Raw genomic sequence first — 24,123 nt, forward strand, 5'->3', positions numbered from 1 at the left:
AGCCATGTACGGAGATTCCTTTGAATGGGGCAACTAGTATGCATGAGAATGTTTATTGATCGAATGCAGATGTGTCGTCCAAAACATAAAAATTTCGCACAAGTTCATAACTTTATGCATTCACTTAAAAAGGAATGGGCATAAACATGAATCGAAAAGATGTGATGAAGGAAATATCTTCTATCCCTTCCTGGTTGGGTACGGATGATCCAGACCTAAGATTTTGCGCATATCCGAATTAGCTCGCTCTTCGACTTCTGGTCGGACAACAATATCCTCAAATGGCCTGAAAGACATAAAAAATTACTGCTTTTATTATCAAGTTAAGGGATTTAGTTTTTTTTGAGGACTTCCTTACCGCTGCTGGGAATGGAATCCCAGCAGTTCAAGACGAGAAACTTATTCATTTATTTATACATATACAGCGATATATTTGATCCTCCAGCGAATTAGAGTTGGCTGATCTGGCTAACCCTTGAATATAGGGTTGATCGGCAATTTTAGTCAAAAACTTGGCCCAGTCTGACTTAAATCCTGCTACTATATAATCGCCTACATACGATCTACGAATATTTGAAGGCATCAAATTGAACAATGATGGAGCCCGAGAAAGAAGAGAGTTAGACTTCATTGTTTTAACTAGCCTTGATTCTCGAGGGCTTGAAGGTGCTCTCCAAATGTTTGATACTGAGCAAGGTTTGTTTTTTATGGAGTACCTAAAAGTGTAAAAAGGATTTTTTCCTCAAGCCCCGTTATCGCACGTTTTACCTCAATGTTCATCTCTTTACCTTTATTTTGCACTTACTTGTACTTTCAGGCACAAAGATTTTTTTTTTCGCCTAAGATTTGTGCTTTTTGGCTACAAGTGTTGGCTGCAGATTTTGAACACAAGGATGCCGACAGAATAAAAACGCGAGAAGTAATTCGCTAAACATGCCAAAGTGGCTTAAATGATTTTGTTGTGAATCGAGTGTGAGGGAAAGACTCCTGAGAGTTCCAACCAGCCATCAAATTCGATTTTTATGAAGCTATACATCCCAATTACTTGCTATTAAGACACACAGGAAGTATAATAATGTGACCTTAGAGGGCAATCTACAGCAAAGTGTTCGCCTGTTAATTAAGCTAAGGGTTGTAAAAGGTACCAGTCTCGAATCCAAAAAGACGAAGTTTTGAGTAGTTGAGAAGGCCGAAAACTATAACTGATCTCTTTTTGAAAGAAGAAAAAAATCCTTCATTGTCTCATTTGAATCAATATTTCAAATCTAATGCTCAGACCATGGAAATATTAACTAGATAAACTATCCCTTAACCACATTTAACGCAATTCGTTTCAGCTCTCTCCAAAATTGTTCCAAAGCTACTTTTCAAAACTACTACTTTACACAAAATATCACCACATGTCTTTATGTTGTAAATTACCAAAGGTGACCTCACCTTAAAAAAAGTACATGTACTTATAAATACATTCAAATCAAATCCAATATATGAGCACTTCTGTTTGGCTCTTTCGGCCCTTTTTCGTACTTTCAATTGCACTTGTAGGCTAGTTTTGTTTTCCACATTTAACCTCCCAAGTCTCTACATCGCTTTTCTCTGTCCAGGGTTTGTTCCGAGACAGATAAACAGACACGAACTTTTCATTTTTGTCGCCAAACGACTCCAATGAATCAGAGCGATCATAAATGAATCCGCACATTGAGAGCAGACACCAAAGAAATGAACGAGAAACCTTAGCCCTATTTTAAAGCCAATACCTGATGTAAATGGGAACCATGTGCTGGAGAATACCAGAGCGAAAGGTCTTGCTTTTATTGGCCATGGCACAATGTTGAATGGGACCGGCTAACACGATAGTGTCCCCAGCTTCGGCCTCCACTTGAATCGCATGCTTGAAGAACTCTTGTTCATCCGTTGGATAGTTGGGAACGAGATGTGAATAAGGTCGTATGGCAGTGCCACCATTTTCCTTTGTAAAGTTGGTTAGGAGGGTGACAAATTGAACAGCCTAAATGGAAAGCAAGGTTGGCGATGGTTGAAGGAAAAAAGCTCAATTGGGTTGATCAATACCAAAAGGCTGTTGGTGTTCATAGAGTTGGTTTCATTGGGAAACAAGTAGTCGTAATAGGGATAATCCAGATGAGGGGTTTGCGCCATCATGCCTGCAATGTGGAAAAGGTAAATGAAAATAGTTGCTAATGAGTCGTATTCTACCATGGATTTTTTATTACCTGGAAGAACTGTATTGGCCGCCAAGGAGGAGATAAGGCAATTAGGTCCAAGCACTTTACGGGCGATCTCAAGGATAACGGGATGTTGTGCAAATTTCTCAAAAATCCTTCCCTTGTTTAGCAAAGCCTATGTGAGATGCTCAATTAGAATTATGGAGAAGATAACTTGCAGCAGGGAGTGTGTCAGTAAAACAGAGCTCTTTACCCATAGCAATCCTTCATAATTGTTATGGTTTTCTGCATTTTTCTTGAATTCTGAATCTTCGTCCCCGCCATATGGATTTTCGTAGAACAGGACCTAAAACGAGATCATGTTGAAGGCCATATGTGTTATCAGAAAGAGTGCGTACTAATCAAGTGAATCCTCGTAACTCACTCGATCTCGTGCGATTTCCACATCACGTTTAGTAAACATGCCTTTGAGTAGGTAATAACCCGAACCCTCCGTGATAGCGTAGACGGCCTCATCCAAATCGTAATCACGGGGGAACTGGAAGTCGTTGATGCTGACGTCCTCATCGGTGAAGTCCAAAAGGGTCTCGGTGCAGACCTCGCTCACACCTCCACCCGGACTCTCCCGACAAGTTTGATAGGCGGCATCATTGTAGCTATCAAATCACAACGAGATGTTTGTGAGGAAACAATTACAAAAATTTCAGATCTTAATGAATTTCTAGGCACTATTCTTTCCGTTGTCAGGAGTGTCTTTGTTGATATCATTTGTGTTATTTGATTTGTTATGCAATAGTGCCAATACTTAGTACATGTCGTACTCATTACATAAGTAGTAGAGAATTTGACCTCTGGTCTCCCTTGAGAGAAAATAGATCACGCTGAAAACTAAGTTTATATCTGTTTAAATATGTGACAATATTAAATGTTAAATATTTTTTGTGACTGACCATGAAATGACATGTGTGCTAGAAAAGGTTCGCTTCAGGCAATGTTATTTACATGTGTTCACACACTATTACCTTTTTGTTCGCCCATGAAGGGCGATTAATTATCAATGACTGAAAATTTCTAAACCAGGGACAACGTCACAACTGAAAAGGCCAAAGTGAATCTAAGTAAAGAGCACTACGATGAACGCTTCATCCTACTTATAATTTGTTATCCATTCGAATGTCACGAACAAATGATTGCTGAAGTCAAAGGACAACTAAGACATTTTTAGATGGATTACTCGTCTAGATAGACAATAATGCAAAGCTGACTAAGCATTCATAAGCAACGGACAATCGACTACAAGCCTGGGAACCAAACTACGGAGACACACTTTTCCTATGTTGCCACTATAAGCATTGTATTCATCTCAAACATGGAAATGATCATCTCGACTTTGCCTCAGTGCAGCAAGTCAAATTGGGGTAAAGAGTCCAAGCAAAACATTTCAAATCTCTTCCATATCTCCTGTGCCACTTTGTGGCAAGTGACAAGCCTTTGAGAGAGAGAGAGAGAAAGAGAGAGAGAGAGAGAGAGAGAGAGAGAGAGAGAGAGAGAGAGAGAGAGAGAGAGAGAGAGAGTAGCAAATGTTTGAGTTACTCACCTGTTGCTGTACTTTGAGTTCAAGATATTGGTCCCTTTGTTATTCAAAACAGCCTCGACCACGTGGAACTTGAAGACACTCAGCACAAAGTGGACGGTGAATAGCACTCTCAGGACCTGAGGGGAAGGGGGTATTTTCAACTGGAAACATAGAAGCTTGAACTTGAACAGTTTTGGGAAATACTCACGTTAGGCAGGTAGGTCATCATTGGCTGAAGGGTCGGTGGGAAAATGAAGCTAAGGCACGACCCACTGGCTTTTTATACTCAAACCAAAGTAGAATCATACTTGCAGGAAGTCGACCATCAATATCAAGGTTATAGATAAAGATTGGGTTGGAAACCTTTCGGCGATGCCTCGTGGCAATTGATATGTACTTTAGGCATGACAGTATTAGAGGGGGGGGAACTTTTGGAAAAGTGAGCTGGAAAAGAAATGATTTCGTTCTGAACGGATAAACGACTTTTCTTTCCGCAGGTTATTCTATTTAGGACTAGAGGGAATCTAGAGACTTTGATTCCGAATGCTTTGGAGATGTCATTGAACAAAGACCAGAAAAGGGAAATTGAGTTTGGCACCAATAAGGGTGATCCATTCTCTTCCTGTTTATTTACCGAAATCTGAAATGCCTGGCTCAGCATTTTCGAGCGATTGTTTATCTGAATGGGATATGCCTTATCAACCATGGCAAAGAGTTCTCCTTCTTCATTCGTCGGGTAACGTTCGTATGTTGTTAGTGGAAATCTCTGGAGATCCAGAATAGCTTTGGTGTCCAAGAAGCCAAAAAATCTTTTGACGTGACTCATCAAGTCAGCCACGTTCTGAGAAATTTGAATGAAACAAAGCCAAAGATCGCGAACCAGAACGTTCTCTTCCATTGTACTAGAACATTTGCAATTTTTTGCTTATCGAATTTCGCTTACTAACATACAACTTACTTGAGATTTGATATCAAAATCGGTGAAACGAAGTCTTTTATAAATTGAAATATTGCTCGTAAAATCAATCACTCTCTAACGTTGTGAAAATATGGCATTATTCCGTTGCCAGTTCATAGGTCAGACTCGGACAAACTTTACGTACGAAATTCCAGATCCATCCTTTCTCAAGAGCTAGCCAGATCATTCAGCACCAATTCGTTTGTTGAACAGAAATTAGACTAGCAGATAAACCAGAATCATTGATTTTTCACCTCATACTGCCATGAGGGATTCAATTCCCACGAGTAATTATGAACTCCGCTTAGAGAATCAAATAGAACGCATGATCAAAAGTCTCATATTAAGCAGACTCGAAAAAATTTAGAAAGGGCCTTGGACAAAGATGCATGGATTGTTTCAAGGATCGAGATCCCACTACTATCTTTTATCGAATACTGCAATGAGCACACCTAGAAGATTCGATTTCATAATGCAACAAGTTCTCTGTCGTCATTTGAGTGGTCCAAAGTACGCCCCCACCCCGCTTTCTAGAGAGCTAAAGGGAAGTCAAGACCGAATTTGTGGAACTGAATGTCTCATACAAAAAATGGGTCGTCGGCGAACTGGAAATGGTGTTGTATGTAGAAGTGTTGACCCCGACTGGACATTTCTCCTAGTCTGAATCACGAAAAGCGGCGATGATAAGAACGACAATCAATACGGGCTTTCATTTTTAACTATTTTGTGGATTGCATGGTCTTGGATACAAACGTACCTTTAGGGGGGGGAGAATAAAGAGGTTTTTTTACCTTACGATAATTCTATACCCTATAGATTTGTCGCTCTTTATGGGCATGTCTACAGGGGTCACTTGCACTCGTACGACACTATTGCGGTTAAACGTCATGATAAACATACGCCAAGAGGTTTTACGATTGACTTTAATGAACTGCAAGCCTAATTTGGACTTTGAGGTTTTGTGGGCATTTTGAGCTGTTGTTACAAAATTCCCGTTACAATCATACCTTAGAACTGATTAGCACTCAAGAGTAGGGTTAGTATCAATCATTTCTATCCCTTAGTAAAACAACATGGGTAAAGTTAACATATGTTGTTTTGGTGAAGTTAAGTTCAATTTAGGGTCTTGAATGAAATGTAATGATTTTGAACAACAATTCCACCCTTTTTAGAAAAGATGACTAGCCGCAATATTCAATTCGGTTTTTCATTTCCACTGGGACAGCTTTCCTTTCAGAGGGTCCTTTGTTCAGTGTCGATAACGAGGTAATCCCTGTCTTTCTCATAGGCTGGCTGAGGAAACAGCGTTCCGCAAGGTACTTTTTGATTAGATAGGATAGGATTTGATAGATAGGGAGTAAAAGAGTTACTCTCTTACATATTCCAATGTCACGAACGATGATGTGGTAACGAAGTGCAATTTTATCGTTCAAAGATGCATTCACAAGCTTATTACAGAGACTGTGGAATCCGTCCAAGATAAGACTAGCTCCAAAGGTTTCATGGTCACTTATCTTACTCTGCAGAGTGAGGAAAGAGAGACTTGGATAAGGACCATAGCTTCATGAATATGGGTAGTTAACCATTGCTAGTTGTCTTGTTGCTTGGAGGAGACGTGAAGGTTATATACAACGTTCTGGGCATAATGTACATTTGACCGGCGTCAAGTGCAATTGTTCAACTTAGTACTTCCAAACACTTTTTCCATTGTAAGATTGCTCCCCCAATGGACTACTGAAGGATTAGGCAAGCCCTCAAAGGGATCAAAATATTTTGGTTCAATTCAAATTTGAATGCAATCTTTTTCACTCGTTTATATGATAGTATCTATTAGTGTCATATTTGCAACATTCGAATGATCTTAGAACAGGGAAGTGAATCTAATTCATAAAGAGACGTCCAAGTGCCCATAACGTTAAAGACTGGTTTAAACTAGTAAGCTGGCCGGGGGGTTGTGCAACTAATGTGAACTAAGGCTGAGCCCAGTCCAGGGACCATGGCGTCCCCCTCCCTCAGAACATATAAAAGATGCGATATTAGTACACATCGATACATTCCGTCCCTAAGGCGAAGACACATCTCTATCTATCACCCAAGTGCTCCTGATCATTTTCAAGACACTCTCATTCGTATCCAAAGCCTTCATTGAGTATCATTTCCAGAACATGGCTCCATGGCACTTGGTAAGTTCGGAATTAACAGAGCATAGTCACATCCAACCTCACATTTTGGCTATACATGCATAGTAGCTAGAGGGCAAACGCTGAGGAGATTAGCTACAACAAGCTTGTGTCCTTTTTTTGAAAGTGATCCCGGAAGCCTTGACCCTTTGGTCCATTTTTTCTTTCCTTTTTCTTCAGCCTCAACAAGCAAGCTTTGTACGCGTGTCGCTGATCTTGATCTTGATCGCCGGGTGCCAAGGAGAAACGGAGTGTAACGATCCAGGCGAACAGTTTGGCCATCGGATCACTTTAGAAACATTCTTGAACATCCCCAAAGATAAACCGGCATTTAGTGACGATCTCGTGAATATGAATGACTATCAGGTACCGGTGGGTTTTGACCTCGAAGAGGCTGTTTACAACCTTACAGATGGTCCCGGGTATTACGTGATCAAACAAGCTTTCTCGGAGGAGGACCTCCAGTTGGCCAGAGACAGGGTAAGTCGACTTCCAAGAACTAACATCCGATCGTACTAATCCGCTCATTCCCCATTTTATGTACAATGGAACTTGCGAAAAGAATCTCCAACTCAAATTAGGAGTGGTTTGGCTTGTGTTCCTTTTCATTTCCACTTTGATTTGTATTCGACAACTGGATTTAATTTTCCGTTCAAAGGAGGAGAACATTTCCCCATACTAATAGTGCTTCTGGCTCTATTAAGACCGATGCGGCCGTCGATCGCAGAGTTTTCGTTCAAGATGATTTACTGGAGCAGAAATAGTTCGAAAACAACCAGGACGAATGTTTTCTGGCCGGCAAAGCTAGGAACTGACAAAGAAGGCTTTTAATGTTACAATCCAGCGACTTCAATCGCTTAGAAGCCATGCAGGAAACAAATACGAAATGAAGTAAATTCAGAGTTCTGATTTTTTACATTAGCCGACAGTATACGAATGAAATGCCGATCGTTTCAATGTTCAGAGTCAGAATTGCACTAATTATACAACTTAATACCATTGTGACCTAGCCTTAATCATAAATCATCAATCTAGTTCGGGATTGCGGCAATCCTTTGTCTTTCGAGAATTTATTCAGATCGATGTGAGAGCACTTCAGAGCTACGCTATCGGGGGTATTTGTCATTTAGGGTCTTGTCAAACCTTGACGTCGAACGAGCATCCCAAACTGGAATGATCCAGATCCTTGTTATTGATAACTGTCCCAATGTTTGGATTGTAGGTGCTATTTAACACGAACCCCTACAAGAATCGGACCAATTCTCTGGAGCCAAACGAAGAACGCCACAATAATTATAAGGGCATGAGCTGGGTAAGCAATAATCGGTTTTCTAGAGATAAGGTCCGCAAAAGAAGATAAAAACTACCCCGTTGGGGTTGAAAATTGGATTGAACATTGAACAGCTCAACAATTGTTTAAAGTCAAGGAGTTGAATTGAGCATAGGGGTACATTTGAGCTCGACATGAACGCATATTCAGATCAGTGCTTGAATGGTCAAATGAATAGGTGGGTAATATTATGTACTCTCCTACACGACTCAATTGGCTACAAAAACTGCCTCCCTACTCGTTTCTTAAATCCTGGAATGACTTTGAGCCTGTAACCAAACTAAAATTAACACCAGAAAATACTTGGAAAGAGTGGAACAAACAATTTACAGACACCATTTGTTGCTCGTATTCAAATCGTTGCTCCTTTAACAATTGTTTGTCTTGCAAGATATAGTCGAGGCAATAAGGGAGTAGTAATTCAATGTATTCTTGTGAAGCGGATCGGGTTTTCCATGTCTCGAATCACTTGCTGGGCCCCACCTTAAATGTTGGATTATGGCCTGGCGACATCAAGGCACCCCACGAAAACAAGCCTATAGGCTTATGGGGAGGCCTGGGGGTCTCATATCAAATGTGTTCCTCACACGAAATCCCTGAGTACCCAAACCAAATACATATATACATACATACATTTCACTTATGGAAAGGAATGAGGAGGCAAAACGTAATGTAAAAAGAAATACTGTCCTGGAAGCACGTCAAAAAGCAGGTGTGTTTGTATTGAAGTTACACCAAAATTGTTTGTTTCGGGTGAAATGGGAAAACTCATAAATTAATCAGTCATATGGGAGATAACACGAAAGAGAAGGTAATTTTACAATGCAATGTTTTAGAATCAACTAAACAAACATTGATAAGTGTAGCACCCACCAATCTTAATGACCACCTAGTTTTGGCCTTCAATGGCCCTTAATATAGCGTATTTCTTAATAAGTTATATTGCTCTTACAGAATTTGCTGAACAAAGGTCGAATTTTCTCCAAGATTATCCAACATCCCGAAATTTTACAACTTGCCAAAGCTATTCTCGGAGAAAACGTGCATATGTCTTCTTTGGCTTCAAACACAGTCCTCCCAGGTACGTGAATGCAGGACTAGAGCGTTGTCGAGATGTAATTATGCATGGAGTGAATTATGTCATTAAGAATATGCTATTCTTAGGTATGGTGGGTCAAAGACCTCATTTGGACTATCCGTATTACAAACCTTTCTTTCCGACAAAAAATTATCAAATCCCGGATCGTCTGGTAAGCTACTAGAAATTTAAAACTTTGCTTAAACCCGTGTAAGAGTTCTTAATAGCGTTTATAGCGACCTAGAACTTCCTGGCTGTGGAGGTCACGCCTGCAAATACCTCATCCTCTAAAATTAATCTTCATGTGAATGGCGTTAATTTGAGAGCCTTCGGATTGATACTGGAAAAACAACGAGACTATAGAAAATAATAAACTTTATTGCGACTCTTGGTCATGTCAGATTGTAAAATGTATAAAACTGTATGTATAAATATAATATACAAAAATCGATTGGTAGAAGAATAAAATGGTCAAGACTGATAAAATAGTTTTATCAGATACTTTGATCATGAAAGGATGGAAACCAATTCTAGAACAATTATCATGACTAGGTATATATCAAAAAAATCTACTACTTAGTGGTAATTCGCATCTCAAGTAATCTTTCTGAGTCGGATTAAAAAGAATTGTGCGGAAGTGGGAAAGTTGCTAAAGTTTCGAATTGCCGCGGTGTCAGCTGTTTTAACAAAAAAAGGGGCGACAGAAAAAGATTCAAACAAATGTTTGCGCTTTTTCACTTTCATTACATGTAGGATCCTGAAATTTGCAGTCTAAACTCAAGACCACTTGGATACTGGATAAAAATACTCTTTAAAAATGCAGCATCCCAAAACCATAACCTGAATTTTACGTTTCAAGAAAAATATCATGTTATGTATTTCTATAGGGTCTTCAATATGTGACCATGTTAACTGAGTTCAATTCCAATAATGGCGGGACTGCAGTTCGACCCCATTCTCACCATATTCCCACGTATCCCTATGACGAAGATGAATTTTTTGCCAACGCCATGCAAGCCCACGGATCTCCGGGCGACGTGATTGTGTTTGCAGGTTCTATTCAACATTGTGCCATGCCCAACAAAAGCAAATACGCTAGAGCAGCCATCCTCGCACAAATGATTCCCGTCTACATCAAGTAAGCATCGCTCCATTCATTCACTTGGTGATCGGTCTAGGGTCCACTGCAATCAACCCCTGGCATTTAGCCGGGAAAGCATGACAATCAAAGCCTTCAATCGATTGATTTGTACTAGCCCTCTAGTTTGCACCCATTCCAATCTCAGATGAGAACCGGGGCAGAATAGCTATTGTGCGTTATTAAACTCTAGTCATATGGTCTCAAAACTGGTTCAACTAGTCGAATCATTGTTCTACAATCCATTTCAGACCTTTTGAGGACATGCGTTTGGAGCCAAGTGTTTTGGAGGAGGCATCGCCAGAAATGCGGAAACTTCTATCTTTAGACCATCTCTACCCAATGCTGAAAGATGTTTGATTATCAGCAAATATTGTTGTAATGAAGTATTACTTCTCTCTTACTTTCTGCATGTCTCCACAAAAGTCATAAATTGCTCATGATGCTGGTCAAGATTTTCTGCTACCAAAAAGCTCACAGGTCGCGTTTGAATTGAAGGGCAAATAAAGTTTAGTCTGAACGATTTTGAAAGAACATTTGATATTGAAATTGATTCCTTTAAGATTCATCTCTCTGCGGATACGAAGCATAATCATGGTTGATATTCCAAACCCGTTGGTTAGATAACTTCCTCTTTATTTCAAGCGTCTCGTCCTCGCCCATCTGGTCATTTTCGGCAATCTTTGATCTCGTCTGCTTGACCATTCTTAATGGCTCTGCTGATTGGTATTGTCGCACCTGAAGAACCCGTTAAAGTAACGTAAATTTGGACATTGAAGTAGGACAAGGAAATGACGTCATCACAATTTTTAGGAGGTAACTAGAACTTTGGAGGCTTGGTAGTGCTTTCTTTCGGGATTGAATTACGAGCACAGCTCCAGATCATTCATTACTGAAGGGAAATCTTTTACCATTTCAAAAAAGCCTAATTTTTACACATTAAAATACAAAAAAACCATACTTCAAAGGTTGAAAAAGCAATTTTTGGACTCACTTTTTCTCGCTTTTTCGTAACCTGAGGAAAGTCTCTTTTGTTTAATCTAGAGGGCTTGTCAGAGAAAAGTCACTACAACCAAGCCATTTGAGACTTTGAACACATTTTGGTACTTGGGCAGCAGGGTTTCAGGCTGATCGACTTCTCTTGCCTTACTCAGTTCCAACCAAAGAAGACTGTCTCCCTGAATTCGGAACTTGATTTTGACAATCACGTAACGAAATAGGTTCAAAGCCGATCCCCATCGCACACACCAGGCAGCCACGAGGAAGCCCAAAAAATATCAGAAATCTCGTGAGTGTCACTTCTCCGACCAGCCCTCTAGTTTAACCTAATGATTCGGCCCGGCCAAAATTTGCAGATAAATATGGTCTTTATTGGCAGTAAATCACTTGAATTTGCACAATAACATGCAAACAAACCTGTCAGAACATACACACTGGCATGTTCTGGTGGGCTGTAGGGCTATTTTTGCCTTCTATATCAAGCAACAGGTAGATGGAAAGGAAAATGATGTCATAACATCTTCCAGCACCAGAGTGTGAAACTGCCATCCCTAGAAAGAGCAGATTCTTGCCTTTCCATGCTGCCTCTTAGACTGATCAGCATCTTGCACATCATTATTATTTTTTATTAAAAAGACAAATCTCAGTTCAGCATCGGAAAAACAACCATGTCAGAGCGTAAAAGTGTATTGCAGAACAATCTGATTTCGTTCTCAATGCCTGGGTTCAGCTTTTATGAACAACAATTTTATTAACAAAATAAACTTTTTTTAATTTCTTGAAAATAATAGTAGGTCAATTCTTCCCAAATGAGCCATCCATCTCATGACCATTAATTAACCCCATACATCATGAAAACACGTCAAGATGTGTTTTTTGTTGCTTTGGGCGAAAAAAATTGAGTTAAATTCCAACTTTTCGCTTTTTCAGCTATCTCTTCATCTTCACTTTTTCGACCTTTTTTTTGGGGGGGGGGCACAATTTTTCACATTTTTGGACATTTTTTGCCCTTTTTGCCATTTGAGTCCTTATCTGCTGCCATCTTAACTTATTCATTGTTTGGGACCTTTTTTTAATTCTGTGTATCATAATCAAATGAAGGATGAAATTCTCTGGCAGAACTTTTTTGTATTTTTTTTTTTGGTTTGGGTTTTCACTGGCTTTACTTATCACTACAATGAATGTAATCCCCGGCATTATCAAAATGAAAGATTATGATTTGTCTAGTTGTTGTCACTTAAACTCTAAACAATATTTGGGCTACAAACGAATTGAATATATCAAATTCAAGTCCGTTTTTTTAGGTTTGGGAAGACCTTAAAAAAAAACCTGCACTTGAGCAGCGTCTGCCGTCATGGATTTGACTCAATCCAAAATTATTTTGTGAACCTAAACACCCTCAGCACCAAAACAACAGGCTCCAGAAGAAAATCAATTGTCTACCATGACATCTACATCAATTGAAAACGTGCCCTATTGTCGAAGATCAGAAGAAGAAAAAAATCACAATTTCTTGTGTTAGGTGCCTAGATTTTGTAACAGATGAAAATACAGCAAAGAGACTAAAGAGGGCTAGAAATGACCCTTTCCTCATTGTAACAATACTTTTTGCATTAGTGCAACTTGTTTTTGTATATTTACACTTTTTTTCAAGTTTTGACAACTTTTTCGGATTTTCTCAGCTTTTTTTGCATTTTTCTCAACTTTAAAAAAGATTTCGGCTATAAGGCTAAAAATTTTTTACAGTTCTATTCATTACTCAAACAAAACTGAAACTTTGACATAGAGCATCACCACAAATTGCATTATTAAAAGAGATGTTTAAGATGGATGGAATATATTAACAGCTGGTTGGTAATATGTCTGCAATCTATTTCGTACCCTGATGTACTTTTTGTCAAAGAGATTTGGAAAAAGAAATTTGGTTTGGTTGTTTTTTTTCACGGGCTTTTCTAACCGCTACAAGGAATGTAATCCCCGGTACTATTAAATTGAAAGGTAAAGTGGTGTCGATTTTGTACCTTTTAATCTTTAAATGATATTTGGGCTACCAAGGAATTTGAGTTGGCAGACCGAGCTAGCCCTTGAATTTAGGGTCAAATGTCAAATGCTTAAATGTAAATCAAGATAACTTAATTTCACATATTTTCCCTAGAATTGACCAGAATTTTTTCAATTTTCTCATGAACTTCAGTACTAAAATTTGTCAAATATTGTTGATAAAATTGCAAGATTTGCAGAAAAATCTCGCATATGCAAGTTGTTTTTTTTTGCAACATTTGCAGGATGCAAATTTTGACCAGTCCTAGTTATCAGATAGGTGTTGCTTAGGCCCTAATTGCTACTAGTAGGAGGCTAGCCCCAAGAGGATACAACATTACTTCTGTGGCTTTGTCAATTTGTACCTTTTGAACGTCTTTGAGTTGACCCTGACTTCCATAGCCGGAGTCCTTTTTCGTCCCTGGAAGACCGCCTTCGTCGTCGATAAGGTGGGCTTCATGGACCAGGCTGAAGTCACGGGGATGCAATTCTCCGTGAAGACTCTCTTGAACATTTACTTGCGCTTTTATGCCCTCTATGTTCGTTTCCTCGGCCTTTTGAATCAATAGATGAGGAACATTTGGCTCATCATCCAGCTCCTCCTCCAAGGTGTTATCTTCAAACACCTCCTGTAAGGTGGAGGCAGTGCTTGTTGACAATTTCTTTGACCGTTGATCTTCATTCACCAAGGTTGTCGTTGTTGACGCTTGGGACTCGCTTGAACTAGTTTGCCTTGAGACTCTCCTTGGCTTTGTTGCTAAGGAGATATCATTCCCCAAGTGTCTGTGGTCAAAATCCAAGCTCTGGTCGGTCTCATCGGGAGGACTTTCGTCCTCAGATGAGTTATATGTTTGAAAGAAGTCTGTTATAGTGGATTTAGTATCATAACACTCGAAACTGGATTCCGACATTTCCTGAGAAATGGGATGAATGTCCAAATGGTCCAAGACCAATTCTTGGTCCTCCACTTTTGTGATGGTAAAGTCTCTTTCAGTGGAGGAGATTTTCCTGGAGCTCTCACTGACTCTAGCCTTTCGCACTTCTTTGCGGTAAGTCTTCGCCAATTCAATTTGAGTATCATCTATTTGAACAGCAGAGTCATAGGAGTCATAGGAGTCTGGGGAGTCGTCGCTCGGAGTTTCATGTGTTTGGTCAATGAAAAACTTCATTCCGCTGCAACTCGATTCACGACGAGGAGATTTGCCCCCCAATTCTTTTTGTCGCCTCTTTTTGGTTAAGGCCCGTGTAAGGCCTTTCTTTTGTTCGTCTTGCCTGAAATAATAATCAATGGCGTGAAAAGTCTTCAGAAAAGTATTGAAGAGAAGCGAGCCTAACCTTTCCTCCAGAAGGTCTCTTGCACATAACTCCTCATGCAGATCCACCAGAATACCATCGTCGTCCAAATCCACAAAGTAAACTCGCATCTGGCCTTTTCCTTTCACTGAGATCTCATCCCTGAAGGTGCACGACACGTTCTGTTGTTTGAGTACCCTAGCCATATCTTCAGGAACCTGGATCTTGTCGGCCATTCCGGTGTAATCCATTCTCGAAGCGACATTCACGGTGTTGCCCCAGATATCATAGAGAGGCTTTTGAGCTCCAACCACGCCGGCAATGACTTTGCCCTCACTCAACCCTTCAAGTAAGCAAAGCCAATTGCCAATAGTAATTTTTGTCAAATTTTGCCATTCATTCGTTACCAATGCGGAGGCGGAATTCGTCGTTGATCCCATCCTCAATTTGAAGTTTGTGTAATGTCCGGACCATTGCGGCAGCAAATCGTGCCATGATCCGGGAGTTCTGTCCCTGTTCGTCTAGTTGTTCTCCATTGATGAGTACAGTGGACAAAGGACCATCTGCGGAACCTTTTCTTCCTGGCTGTAGGCCACAAGCGGCCATATACGTGGAAGAAATTACTTTGATCTTTTCCACTTTGTTAAAGGTCTTTTCCATGAGGAGGAGCTAGATTAGAAATTGGTTTGACAATGCCGTCACACTGGATGGAGTCTAATAAGCATATTTACCCGGTCAAACGCCGAGATGATAGTGTTGAGCATGGTCAAGCAAGCAATGAAATCGGTATCCAAGTGGAAGCTATCCATGTAATTGGGAATGGAAGCAAACATTACCGCCACGTGATCGTAAGACTCGCTGTAGAGCTGCCCTGGACTCCGGTTGTTAGAAATGTACAACTCAGCTGGGTAAGATTGACACACGTCGTAATCTATGTTGTTAATCATATTTTCTGGAGACAATATATCTTACCCACGTGATGGGGGAGAATATTCCGAAGCAACAAGTTGTTGGCCAGTTTGGTCGTCGATGCTAGTTCTTGCTCATCTTTTAATTGTCGTTTCCATTGGTAGTCCAACCTGTGCATGTATTCATGCTGGAGACAAGAATGGAATTAGTTGCAATAGTTTTGGCTGTCTTGCGACAATTTTCCTTACTTGTCTGTCCATTATTAGGAAGAATAGGCTGCATACCGCAAGATAGACGAAATGTGAGTAGTTTCTCATATCCGTATTGAATACTTCATCGTATCCAAAATACTCCAACTGAAATTGGGGAGAACCTTTGACCAATGTCACTGGAAAAGTAACTGAGAGCGTGATTTCTGACTCACCTTAAATACGTTTTTCCCGTGATGATGTTTGATCACGCCCAGAATGACCAATCCATAAAAGGTCAAGCAAACAAGGGTGGCAAATATTTTCAAAAAATGGTGAATTCTTTAACGAGAAATCATTCAGTTAAACAGGAGATATGTTTTCACATTTGTTCAGATGTGCTCACCTGAGATACATAAAAATGGTCATCATGGCCAAGACACATCGATAAGTATAGTTCTAAAATTGAGCGAATGTTTAGGGTAAAATAGCCTACATACAATATCATGAGTATTCTTGAAGCATCTTGTATTATACTTGTTCATGATAGGGCTTACCTTGGGACTTTCAGATAGACAATCGGCGGTAAGCTATGATGAGAAAAAGTGTTTGATTTTGTTTTCGCCAATTACAAATAATTTGTCAATGGTCGTCTTACCACATCCAAAAGAGCACTGCTAACAATCAAGAGCATAATGATGCTAAAGATGGTGGTTCTCGCCCAAAAACTTTCATTGATGCGTTTGGCTTGGCGATAGAAGAAATTCAGCATTGCATCTTTGGGAGCTTCCAATAGCTCCATATCATAATGAGGATCAATAACCTGATCCCAAATATATGAGACCCAAAAGCAAGGCAAGAGCCCCACCAAGAGCACAAAAATCAACGTGTATTCGCCCCACAGCAACAAATGCGGGCTTGAAATGAAGATAGAATTTTTTATATCAAATGTGCTTGTTTTGAACATGAAGTACAGCGTTTGTTCTTACTGTCGTTCGGTCAAGAGTAAAATGATCCCCATAGCGTTCAGGATGAAGAAGGTGGCAAGAATGTAGTACTTGAAAAGCGGGTCGTTCTCTTTGGAATAAGGCTTCTCCCAGGATTTGTCACGGAACATCAGGAAGAGCGGATGGATCTCTTCCGGATGCAACCATTGACTGCAATTGAGCACAAATGTCTTAGTTTTCAATGAATGAAGGATAGTTGGTACTGGCATTGACCTACTCGTATTTTCTGAGTGGTAGTTTTTCGATCTCGTCACTCATGAAGTCTCCAGCGGATCCAAGAATTTGGCGAAACTTTTTCAGGCCAGTGTCCATGAGAAGAGACTTTTTCCGGTAATCATCATTCATTTCTCCGTTAAGATTGGTATCCAATAAAGTGCTTCTTCGTTGCAACTAGGAGGTTAACATTTTTGATTGATTTTGATTGGTTAATGGTTTTTTTCAATAAAAACAAATCTGCATGGAGCTCAAGGATCTTGAATGGTCGCTGCTTTTTCAAACCTTTACCATCGACCTTCAAATAGGGTCATTCATTCCACGTCATCTATGGAATAAGTCTAAATTGAGTTTCTTTTCCTTCTAAATATTGAGACCCTGAAATCCAAAACCCTTGCCTCCGCCCAGTGTTGAGTATTGAAGAAAGATATTAAAGACCTCAGTCCAGTAAGCAGTAAGCTTAAGCATCATAAATACAAGGATTAACCTATGAAGTTAAAGCACTGTAGGAAATAATTCCATAGCCAAAGATTTTTCTCTTCTCAGAGCTCGCGAGATGACTACCGATCATAAACCATGATGAAGCATACTTACAATTTGGGCGGTCGTTCCACTTGCCACACTACCTCTTCGGGGACTGATCATGCCAGGCACATCTCCAAAGGCAGATGATCCTCTTCGCAAACTGATGAAATTGGTGCCGGAATCCAGACTTTCCCCCGAGATCGTCCTCTCTCTGCGCACGGTTTCGTACTAGAATTTTTCATTGGTCGCTACAGTTGAACTCCCATTTTGGCTGTTGAGATGTAAGCCTTACTTTGTTTTTGGGGGTGTAACTCGTCGGTGGATAGATGAGGAAGGTCTTAATTTTGCTCTTCTGCAAAAGCTCATCATTCAATGAAAGCACCGGTTTGCATTTGTAGTCTTTGGATAATCGCTCTTTTGTTTGGGTAGTAATATGAACTGCCCTAAAATATGGGAAGATGGGTGTTAATGTAATGGAACCAATTGCCTCGAAGCTAGCTTCTACAAGTGTCTAGAAGACAACATTTGATAGTTAGGCTTTTGCTAAATTCTACTTGAATCAGAATGTGAAGCAATCAATTACATCGATCGAGTCACCACAAGTTTCAGAATATCCAAAAATTCGAGTGCTTACCCCGCTTGTCCTGTGGATTCCATATGATTAGCAATAGTAACGTCCTTTGACCAAATATCGAATTGCCACTTCTTCAAACCGATAATGCCAGATAAAATGAGTCCCGTGTGCACGCCAATTCTCATGTCGACATCCACTTTGTGATTGGCTCTGATTAAGTTAAAAAGTGTTTTAAGTGTAAGTCTTAAAGAAAGCTAGATCCGCATCATAAGGCCCTACCTAACCGTTTTGATCAATTTGATCATGGCTAAGCCCATTTCCACGCAATTTTCCGCATGATTTGGCTTTTCTTCGTCAGGAGTTGGAACACCAGAAACACAGTAGTAACAATCTCCAAGAATTTTAATTCGCATACATTTATGAGTCTGAAAACAAAAGTATCCATTTTGGTCACGCCATCACCCTGGTTTGGCCAGAATCCTGTGACAGCCTCCTGGTGTTTGATGTTCAAATCAATAGCTGTTACCGCTATTACCTCAGCTGCCTCGTCAAAACTTCCGAATAAGTCGTTCAGTGTTTCCACTAACTTTTGAACACTTAGTGTCGTCGTCAAAGGGGTGAAGTTGCAGATATCTGCAAACAATATGCTCACATCCTCTTGCTTCCCCAAATGAAGCTGCCTATAGAATGTCAAGATTGAGGGTTCAGCCGGCAAAAATAATCAAAGATGTGTCTTTTAGGAACCTACCGTAAGGGTTGTCGATCTTGTCCTGTGCCTTGTTTGATAGCGTTAATGTGATCCCAAATCCCATTTCGAACAGGTGCCGTGATGTGAGAGGGAATAATTGTTTGAAGTAGATTTTCCTTTAAACAATTTGTAATCTAGTATTAGTACAAAAACTAAATTGGCACGGTCCTCATACTTGCCTCTTGTTCTCTTTCGTATTTCAATTTGAAAGTGGTCTCAATGCAGCCCCGTTTGTCCAGAAACCCTCTGCGCATGTTAATTTCACCTACGTATCTCATATAAAAGCCAATGAAATTGAGGCTCAAATAGAAAACAATGTCCGCCAAAAGCTGATTGACGAAATCAATCGTATCATCATGGCCCTAAAATATTCAAGTTAAAATGCTACACTGAGTGATCACCTTACTAGGGTCTGGAGATGTTACTCTTGGCGCAGGAGCAGCGAGCAAAATCTCACGAAACCCATCGTAAAAACACGGAGAGTGACCGACAAAACATTCAATTACAAAATTCTTACCGTGGCCAATTCAATGGAGAGAAACAGAACAATGCAAATCACACTGACGCCAATCCCAAAAGCAAGTGCCACAACTTTTTTCGGGATGGGCAAGAATAGATAAATGGCTAGGATGTTGTACAACGAAATGATGGGAATCTTGGCTGTGAGAGCTTTTTCGGGCTTGTCGTTGTCTTCAATGAATTCGTCAAAGAATGAGCTTGTCGTCAGTGTGTTGTTTTCAGACGGAGTCAAGGGTTGTGTGAATTGTAACGAATGATGAACCACTAACCCAATATCAATGGCCTGTCAAGACGAGCGATTAGTTCAGTAACAGTTCTCATGCTATTATATATTTTGTGCTCGAACCTCAAGGGATAAGACCATAATTCCAGAGAAGAGGTAAGTGAGCCTTGGTTCGTCTTTAAAGATCTTCTCATTGTAAACGAGCAGCAAGAGAATGATACACAATGCCAAAAGTACCGATTGCGCCACAATATCCGGAAGTTGGGTAGGAATCTCCAATGAGGTGCATTCCTAAGGGTAGAATTCTGTATGGACCTGATCTTTTTTAAAGGTGCTTGTTTCCGGTTTACTTACATCTTTGAATCTGCAGACCAAGGCAATGGCTCCAATGTAAACAATGGAAATGAAAGCTTGAACAACCAAATAGGTTGTGAAGGTGCCTAAAAAGGGATCGATACAAATGATAAATTAGCTTCACAAATGATATAAGATTGTTTGATGTTATTACATAGCTTCAATTATTGCTTTGATTGCTGCCGAACAATTTCTATGTATAAATTAACATGCCATGCACATTTAGGGCGTATTAGCCTTGAATTTAGAAAGTTTGAATTGAGTCAGTATTTACCTAACCTCTGAATAAGGTTGGCATTTAAAAACAGACGGACAAATCTTGAACATTTATTAACGGTATTGATTATTTGCCACTAATGAATGAAAGTTACTTTCCTTGCTTCTTTGGTGAACAAACAAGTCATATTTTCATTAATAACAGACTTGTCACCGTCATTGTAAAAAATCATGCCTGTGACTATTTTTTTCATATTTATTCATTCATTTTTGGTTTGGGTAATATCGGGCTTATCGAATCGTTGCAAAGATTGTAATCCAAAGTAATATTGAAACGAAGGGTTATTTTTCGTCTATTTGTGAAAACTTTAACTTTGATTTGGAGTACCAGACGTTTTGGCCATTTAGATGTGGACAACTAGTTCATCTGTTAAGTTTGTTTGCCGTTTGTGAAGGTTTGCGTCTAAAATTTGTGCCACAAATGACGATTTTCCAAAAATGAGGCAGAACAGAACGCCTTTTGGTTTTGATTTCGCTCATTAAATTCCTTTTGATGTATACTGAATTCAAGTTTGTCGTTGCGTCAAGTCAATTTCCACATTGGCATATTTTTCCGACTTATTTGGCCAATCTAGCAATTACCTGTCAATCAAGTTAACTTCTTAACCTAAAGAAAAACGACTAGCAAGGTCACTTTTTTGGTTAGCGATCCCCACCAGTGACAGTAAAAAACCCGCGGAAGCTAAAGATGAATCAGTTGTTGAAGCTTACCGAGTTGAGCCCGTTGTTCATAGCGTTGGTAGAGCTTCTCCAAGTCCTTACCCCGGAAGCGATCCTGCAAACATTCCAAGGCAAAGTCAGGCATTTCTTCAAACTCATACTCTTCCAAAGACACCGTCATATTCAACGATAACTGTAACTTTTGCGCACTTCCATTACAAATGAATTAAGACAGAAATAATCTGGTTTCAAGCAATGATTATCAGTGCTAGCGCCATAAAAGCATGACTCGCCTTATCTTAAAGTAATTCAAATTCCTCGATTGCAAACCCCGCCGCCGACTTTGTTCCGAGTATCGTTCACAATAAATTATCAACCGGGGTCTAAATATAGCCAGCCTTCCGTCAGACTGACTTTCACAAAGTGTCGGATGACACACTTGAAAAGCGATCCCTTGGACGCATCTACGTACCACCAATACCCTAAGTCGAATGAACTCACCGCCAAATGACTCAAGGTCCAAGAGCGTTCGTCGCATCCGGGTTCCTTCTCCGATTGCGGGGTGAGCGAGGTCAAGGCCATGGAACTTCGCGGGCCAAAACTCACCCCGGAGGATCGGCTTCGAGCTCGAGATCGGAGGTTAGTGTTATTGGAGTAAGGCGCCACGACGGAGGTGCTAATCGAATCCGACCCCGAGGATCTCTGACGTGCTCGGGGCAGGGGTTGGCCTGGCGAGTACGGAGAGCTCGCTCTGGATGGAAGAGGATACATCGGATGGTGAGGAAAGATCGGTGTCAGTTAGACTTGAACTTGAGTACCTGGTCGTCGCCATTGTAACGGTAAGATTTTCTGGGAGCAGATGACACTTCTACTGTTCATAAAAGATTTATCGATTGAGTGCAAAAAGCTCGGCCATTGTCGATCGTTGTGACGAGATCAGGCAATCGGAGATGAGGACCTAAACAACAATGCAGACCTAACTAAACATTATCACAAGAGATAGATGCATAGAGTAGCGCGGGAATTAGTCACGATAAGCCAAGGTGTAGCGTTGCTGACCTGGCAGGAGATAAAACGGATTCTTGTCGGTTAAATGACTTGATACTTGAAGATCAAAGAAAGTTATAAAATTGTTGATCCGGCAAAGAAAAGAAAGAACGGATAATTGCATAGCAACTTCAATCATGTCATAACATGGACGGTCTCAAGCAATGGAATCGGAGAAAACCCAAAACTCTCATGTGTGCTTGGAGAAAAGAAATAAAAGTGCCAGGAACACTTTGCAAAGTCATTGTGATGCTGTTTAATAGAGATTCAAAGAACTTTATGCTTTATTTGCTCGTGCCTGCGTTCGTCGCTAAGCTTCAATGTGCTTACTACGAATCCTTTTTTTCATACAGTATTCTATTGCTACCAGAAGCATAGAAAATGTGATGCACAAATCAATATTGGTCAATGCACAAGTTTGAAAGTCTTTTCTGTTAGTAATGAACAAGTGTTCCGAAACGTTCGTATTTCAAGGGGGGGCGCCAAATCAATTTTTGTAACATATCCTAAGTAGCGGATTGTTCTTGGAACAGTTCTGCCCTAAATTTTTCGAAACTCAAAGGGCACACTGATTTTATTTGAGAGATAAAAATGAGTTATGGCATCCTCAGAAAAAATAACTCTCTCCATCTTGTATAAAGCTTTGCAGCGCTTTGAACAGCGCCCTCTGCCTCGTTTAGGAGCGAACAAACAACCTCGAAAGCCTCACAGCTTAGTAAATGATTGTATTTTGCCCCTCATTTTGTTCATGAAAATCTAAATATTGTGCTTATGAAATGGACAGATACTTTCGAGAAATTCCAAGCTAACATGAATTTATCGAGATGAACAAAATTACAGTCTTAGTTTTACACTATTTGTTCGGCTTACAAGGATTTTTGAAAACGTGTTTAATAGACATTGATGAATGTGAATCTTAAGCTATTTCACTCGAAGTGTAAATTGTCCCTTGGTTGACGTTAGATGAACGATTTTTCTACTTTGCTTCAGATGCAAACTTTTTCGTGTGAAAATGTTGTTCAAAGGTCACGGAAACTGTACTGAAGAAAGACCTGATCGTTTTCCTTACTCAACCAAAGCTAGCCTTCATGCAACCCACGCATGTGGTTTGTTGACGTTTGAGATTGGATGATAGTATCCGTTATTTTAGGGCCAGGACATAGCTTTTAAGATCATTCACCAACATTTGAGAAAAACATTTTGATTGTACAATGTCTTGGGAAATGGTTGTAAAATTTGGTTGTCATTACTATATATTTTTTTTATTTTCGCGGACTTCCTTACCGCTACCGGGATTGGAATCCCAGCAGTTCAAGATGAGAACATTATTCATTTTACTTGACTTTTATTTATATATATTATTTGATCGACCAACGAATTGGAGTTGGCTGATCTGGCTAATCCTTGAATATAAGGTTGATCCGGAATTTTAGTCAAAACCTTGTCCAAGTCTGACTTAAATCTTGCTACTGGATCAACGCCTACATAAGCCCTACGAATATTTGAGGGCAGCAAATTGAACAATGAAGGAGCCCGAGAAAGAAGAGAGTTGGACTTACTTCATTGTTTTAACCAGCCTGGATTCTCGAGGGCTTGAACGTGCTCTCAAAACGCACATTAAGTCTCTACGGTCACTACAATTGACCCTAAATCCTGAGTTGGGACAAAGCTCATGAATGCTTTTGTAAACGTACAATATTAGATACCTTTCGTACCTTCTCTGAGTACTGTACAATCCCAATCTTTCTAACCTCTCCCAATACGAGAGCTCTCTCATATCTTCGAGGGCTTGAACGTGCTCTCAAAACGCACATTAAGTCTCTACGGTCACTACAATTGACCCTAAATCCTGGGTTGGGACAAAGCTCATGAATGCTTTTGTAAACGTACAATATCAGATACCTTTCGTACCTTCTCTGAATACTGTACAATCCCAACCTTTCTAACCTCTCCCAGTACGAGAGCTCTCTTATATCCTCAATGTTCCTAGTAAAACATCTTTGGACCTGCTCAACCTTTTGCAAACCTGCTGAACTAATTGGAGCCCAAATGGGAGGGGCATATTCAAGATGCGGCTGAACAATCGACTTGTACAGAGTTAGCAT

At 40.1% G+C, this 24,123-nt stretch overlaps 4 protein-coding genes and 1 long non-coding RNA gene across 5 annotated transcripts in view; 3 read left to right on the forward strand and 2 right to left on the reverse strand.

Moving 5' to 3' along the window:
- The window catches only part of LOC131876831 (uncharacterized), a 38,324-nt gene that overhangs the window by 4,733 nt on the left and 9,468 nt on the right, over nt 1-24,123 (forward strand). The gene's annotated exons all lie outside the window — the stretch shown is intronic.
- LOC131876838 (uncharacterized) lies at nt 35-4,265 on the reverse strand. The gene is made up of 8 exons (XM_059222344.1): nt 3,968-4,265; nt 3,781-3,896; nt 2,608-2,839; nt 2,437-2,529; nt 2,232-2,358; nt 2,071-2,162; nt 1,758-2,008; nt 35-286 (listed from the first exon to the last, which is right to left on the reverse strand). Exons 1-8 carry the CDS (start codon nt 3,986-3,988, stop codon nt 181-183), a joined length of 1,038 nt encoding a protein of 345 aa, XP_059078327.1. The 5' UTR covers nt 3,989-4,265; the 3' UTR covers nt 35-180.
- Nucleotides 6,740-10,898, forward strand: LOC131876844 (uncharacterized). Its single transcript, XM_059222351.1, has 7 exons — nt 6,740-6,900; nt 7,078-7,377; nt 8,120-8,209; nt 9,182-9,308; nt 9,392-9,477; nt 10,193-10,443; nt 10,695-10,898. Exons 1-7 carry the CDS (start codon nt 6,883-6,885, stop codon nt 10,801-10,803), a joined length of 981 nt encoding a protein of 326 aa, XP_059078334.1. The 5' UTR covers nt 6,740-6,882; the 3' UTR covers nt 10,804-10,898.
- LOC131876822 (adenylate cyclase type 2-like) lies at nt 10,965-21,928 on the reverse strand. Its single transcript, XM_059222321.1, has 26 exons — nt 21,790-21,928; nt 21,473-21,722; nt 21,023-21,086; nt 20,036-20,121; nt 19,805-19,972; nt 19,457-19,741; nt 19,119-19,301; nt 18,940-19,055; nt 18,727-18,871; nt 18,471-18,616; nt 18,252-18,401; nt 17,910-18,060; nt 17,687-17,845; nt 17,097-17,269; nt 16,862-17,029; nt 16,531-16,789; nt 16,430-16,462; nt 16,279-16,331; nt 16,109-16,214; nt 15,933-16,040; nt 15,748-15,871; nt 15,507-15,679; nt 15,183-15,444; nt 14,818-15,118; nt 13,848-14,754; nt 10,965-11,181 (listed from the first exon to the last, which is right to left on the reverse strand). Exons 1-26 carry the CDS (start codon nt 21,801-21,803, stop codon nt 11,002-11,004), a joined length of 4,764 nt encoding a protein of 1,587 aa, XP_059078304.1. The 5' UTR covers nt 21,804-21,928; the 3' UTR covers nt 10,965-11,001.
- LOC131876848 (uncharacterized) overlaps nt 21,363-24,123 on the forward strand; it is a 24,824-nt gene continuing 22,063 nt past the window's right edge. The window contains exon 1 of the long non-coding RNA XR_009372820.1: nt 21,363-21,810. This is a non-coding gene — a long non-coding RNA (uncharacterized LOC131876848). The remainder of the gene's footprint in view (nt 21,811-24,123) is intronic.

The sequence above is a fragment of the Tigriopus californicus genome, chromosome 2 (genome assembly GCF_007210705.1).
Source record: "Tigriopus californicus strain San Diego chromosome 2, Tcal_SD_v2.1, whole genome shotgun sequence".
Taxonomy (NCBI): Eukaryota; Metazoa; Arthropoda; class Copepoda; order Harpacticoida; family Harpacticidae; genus Tigriopus; species Tigriopus californicus.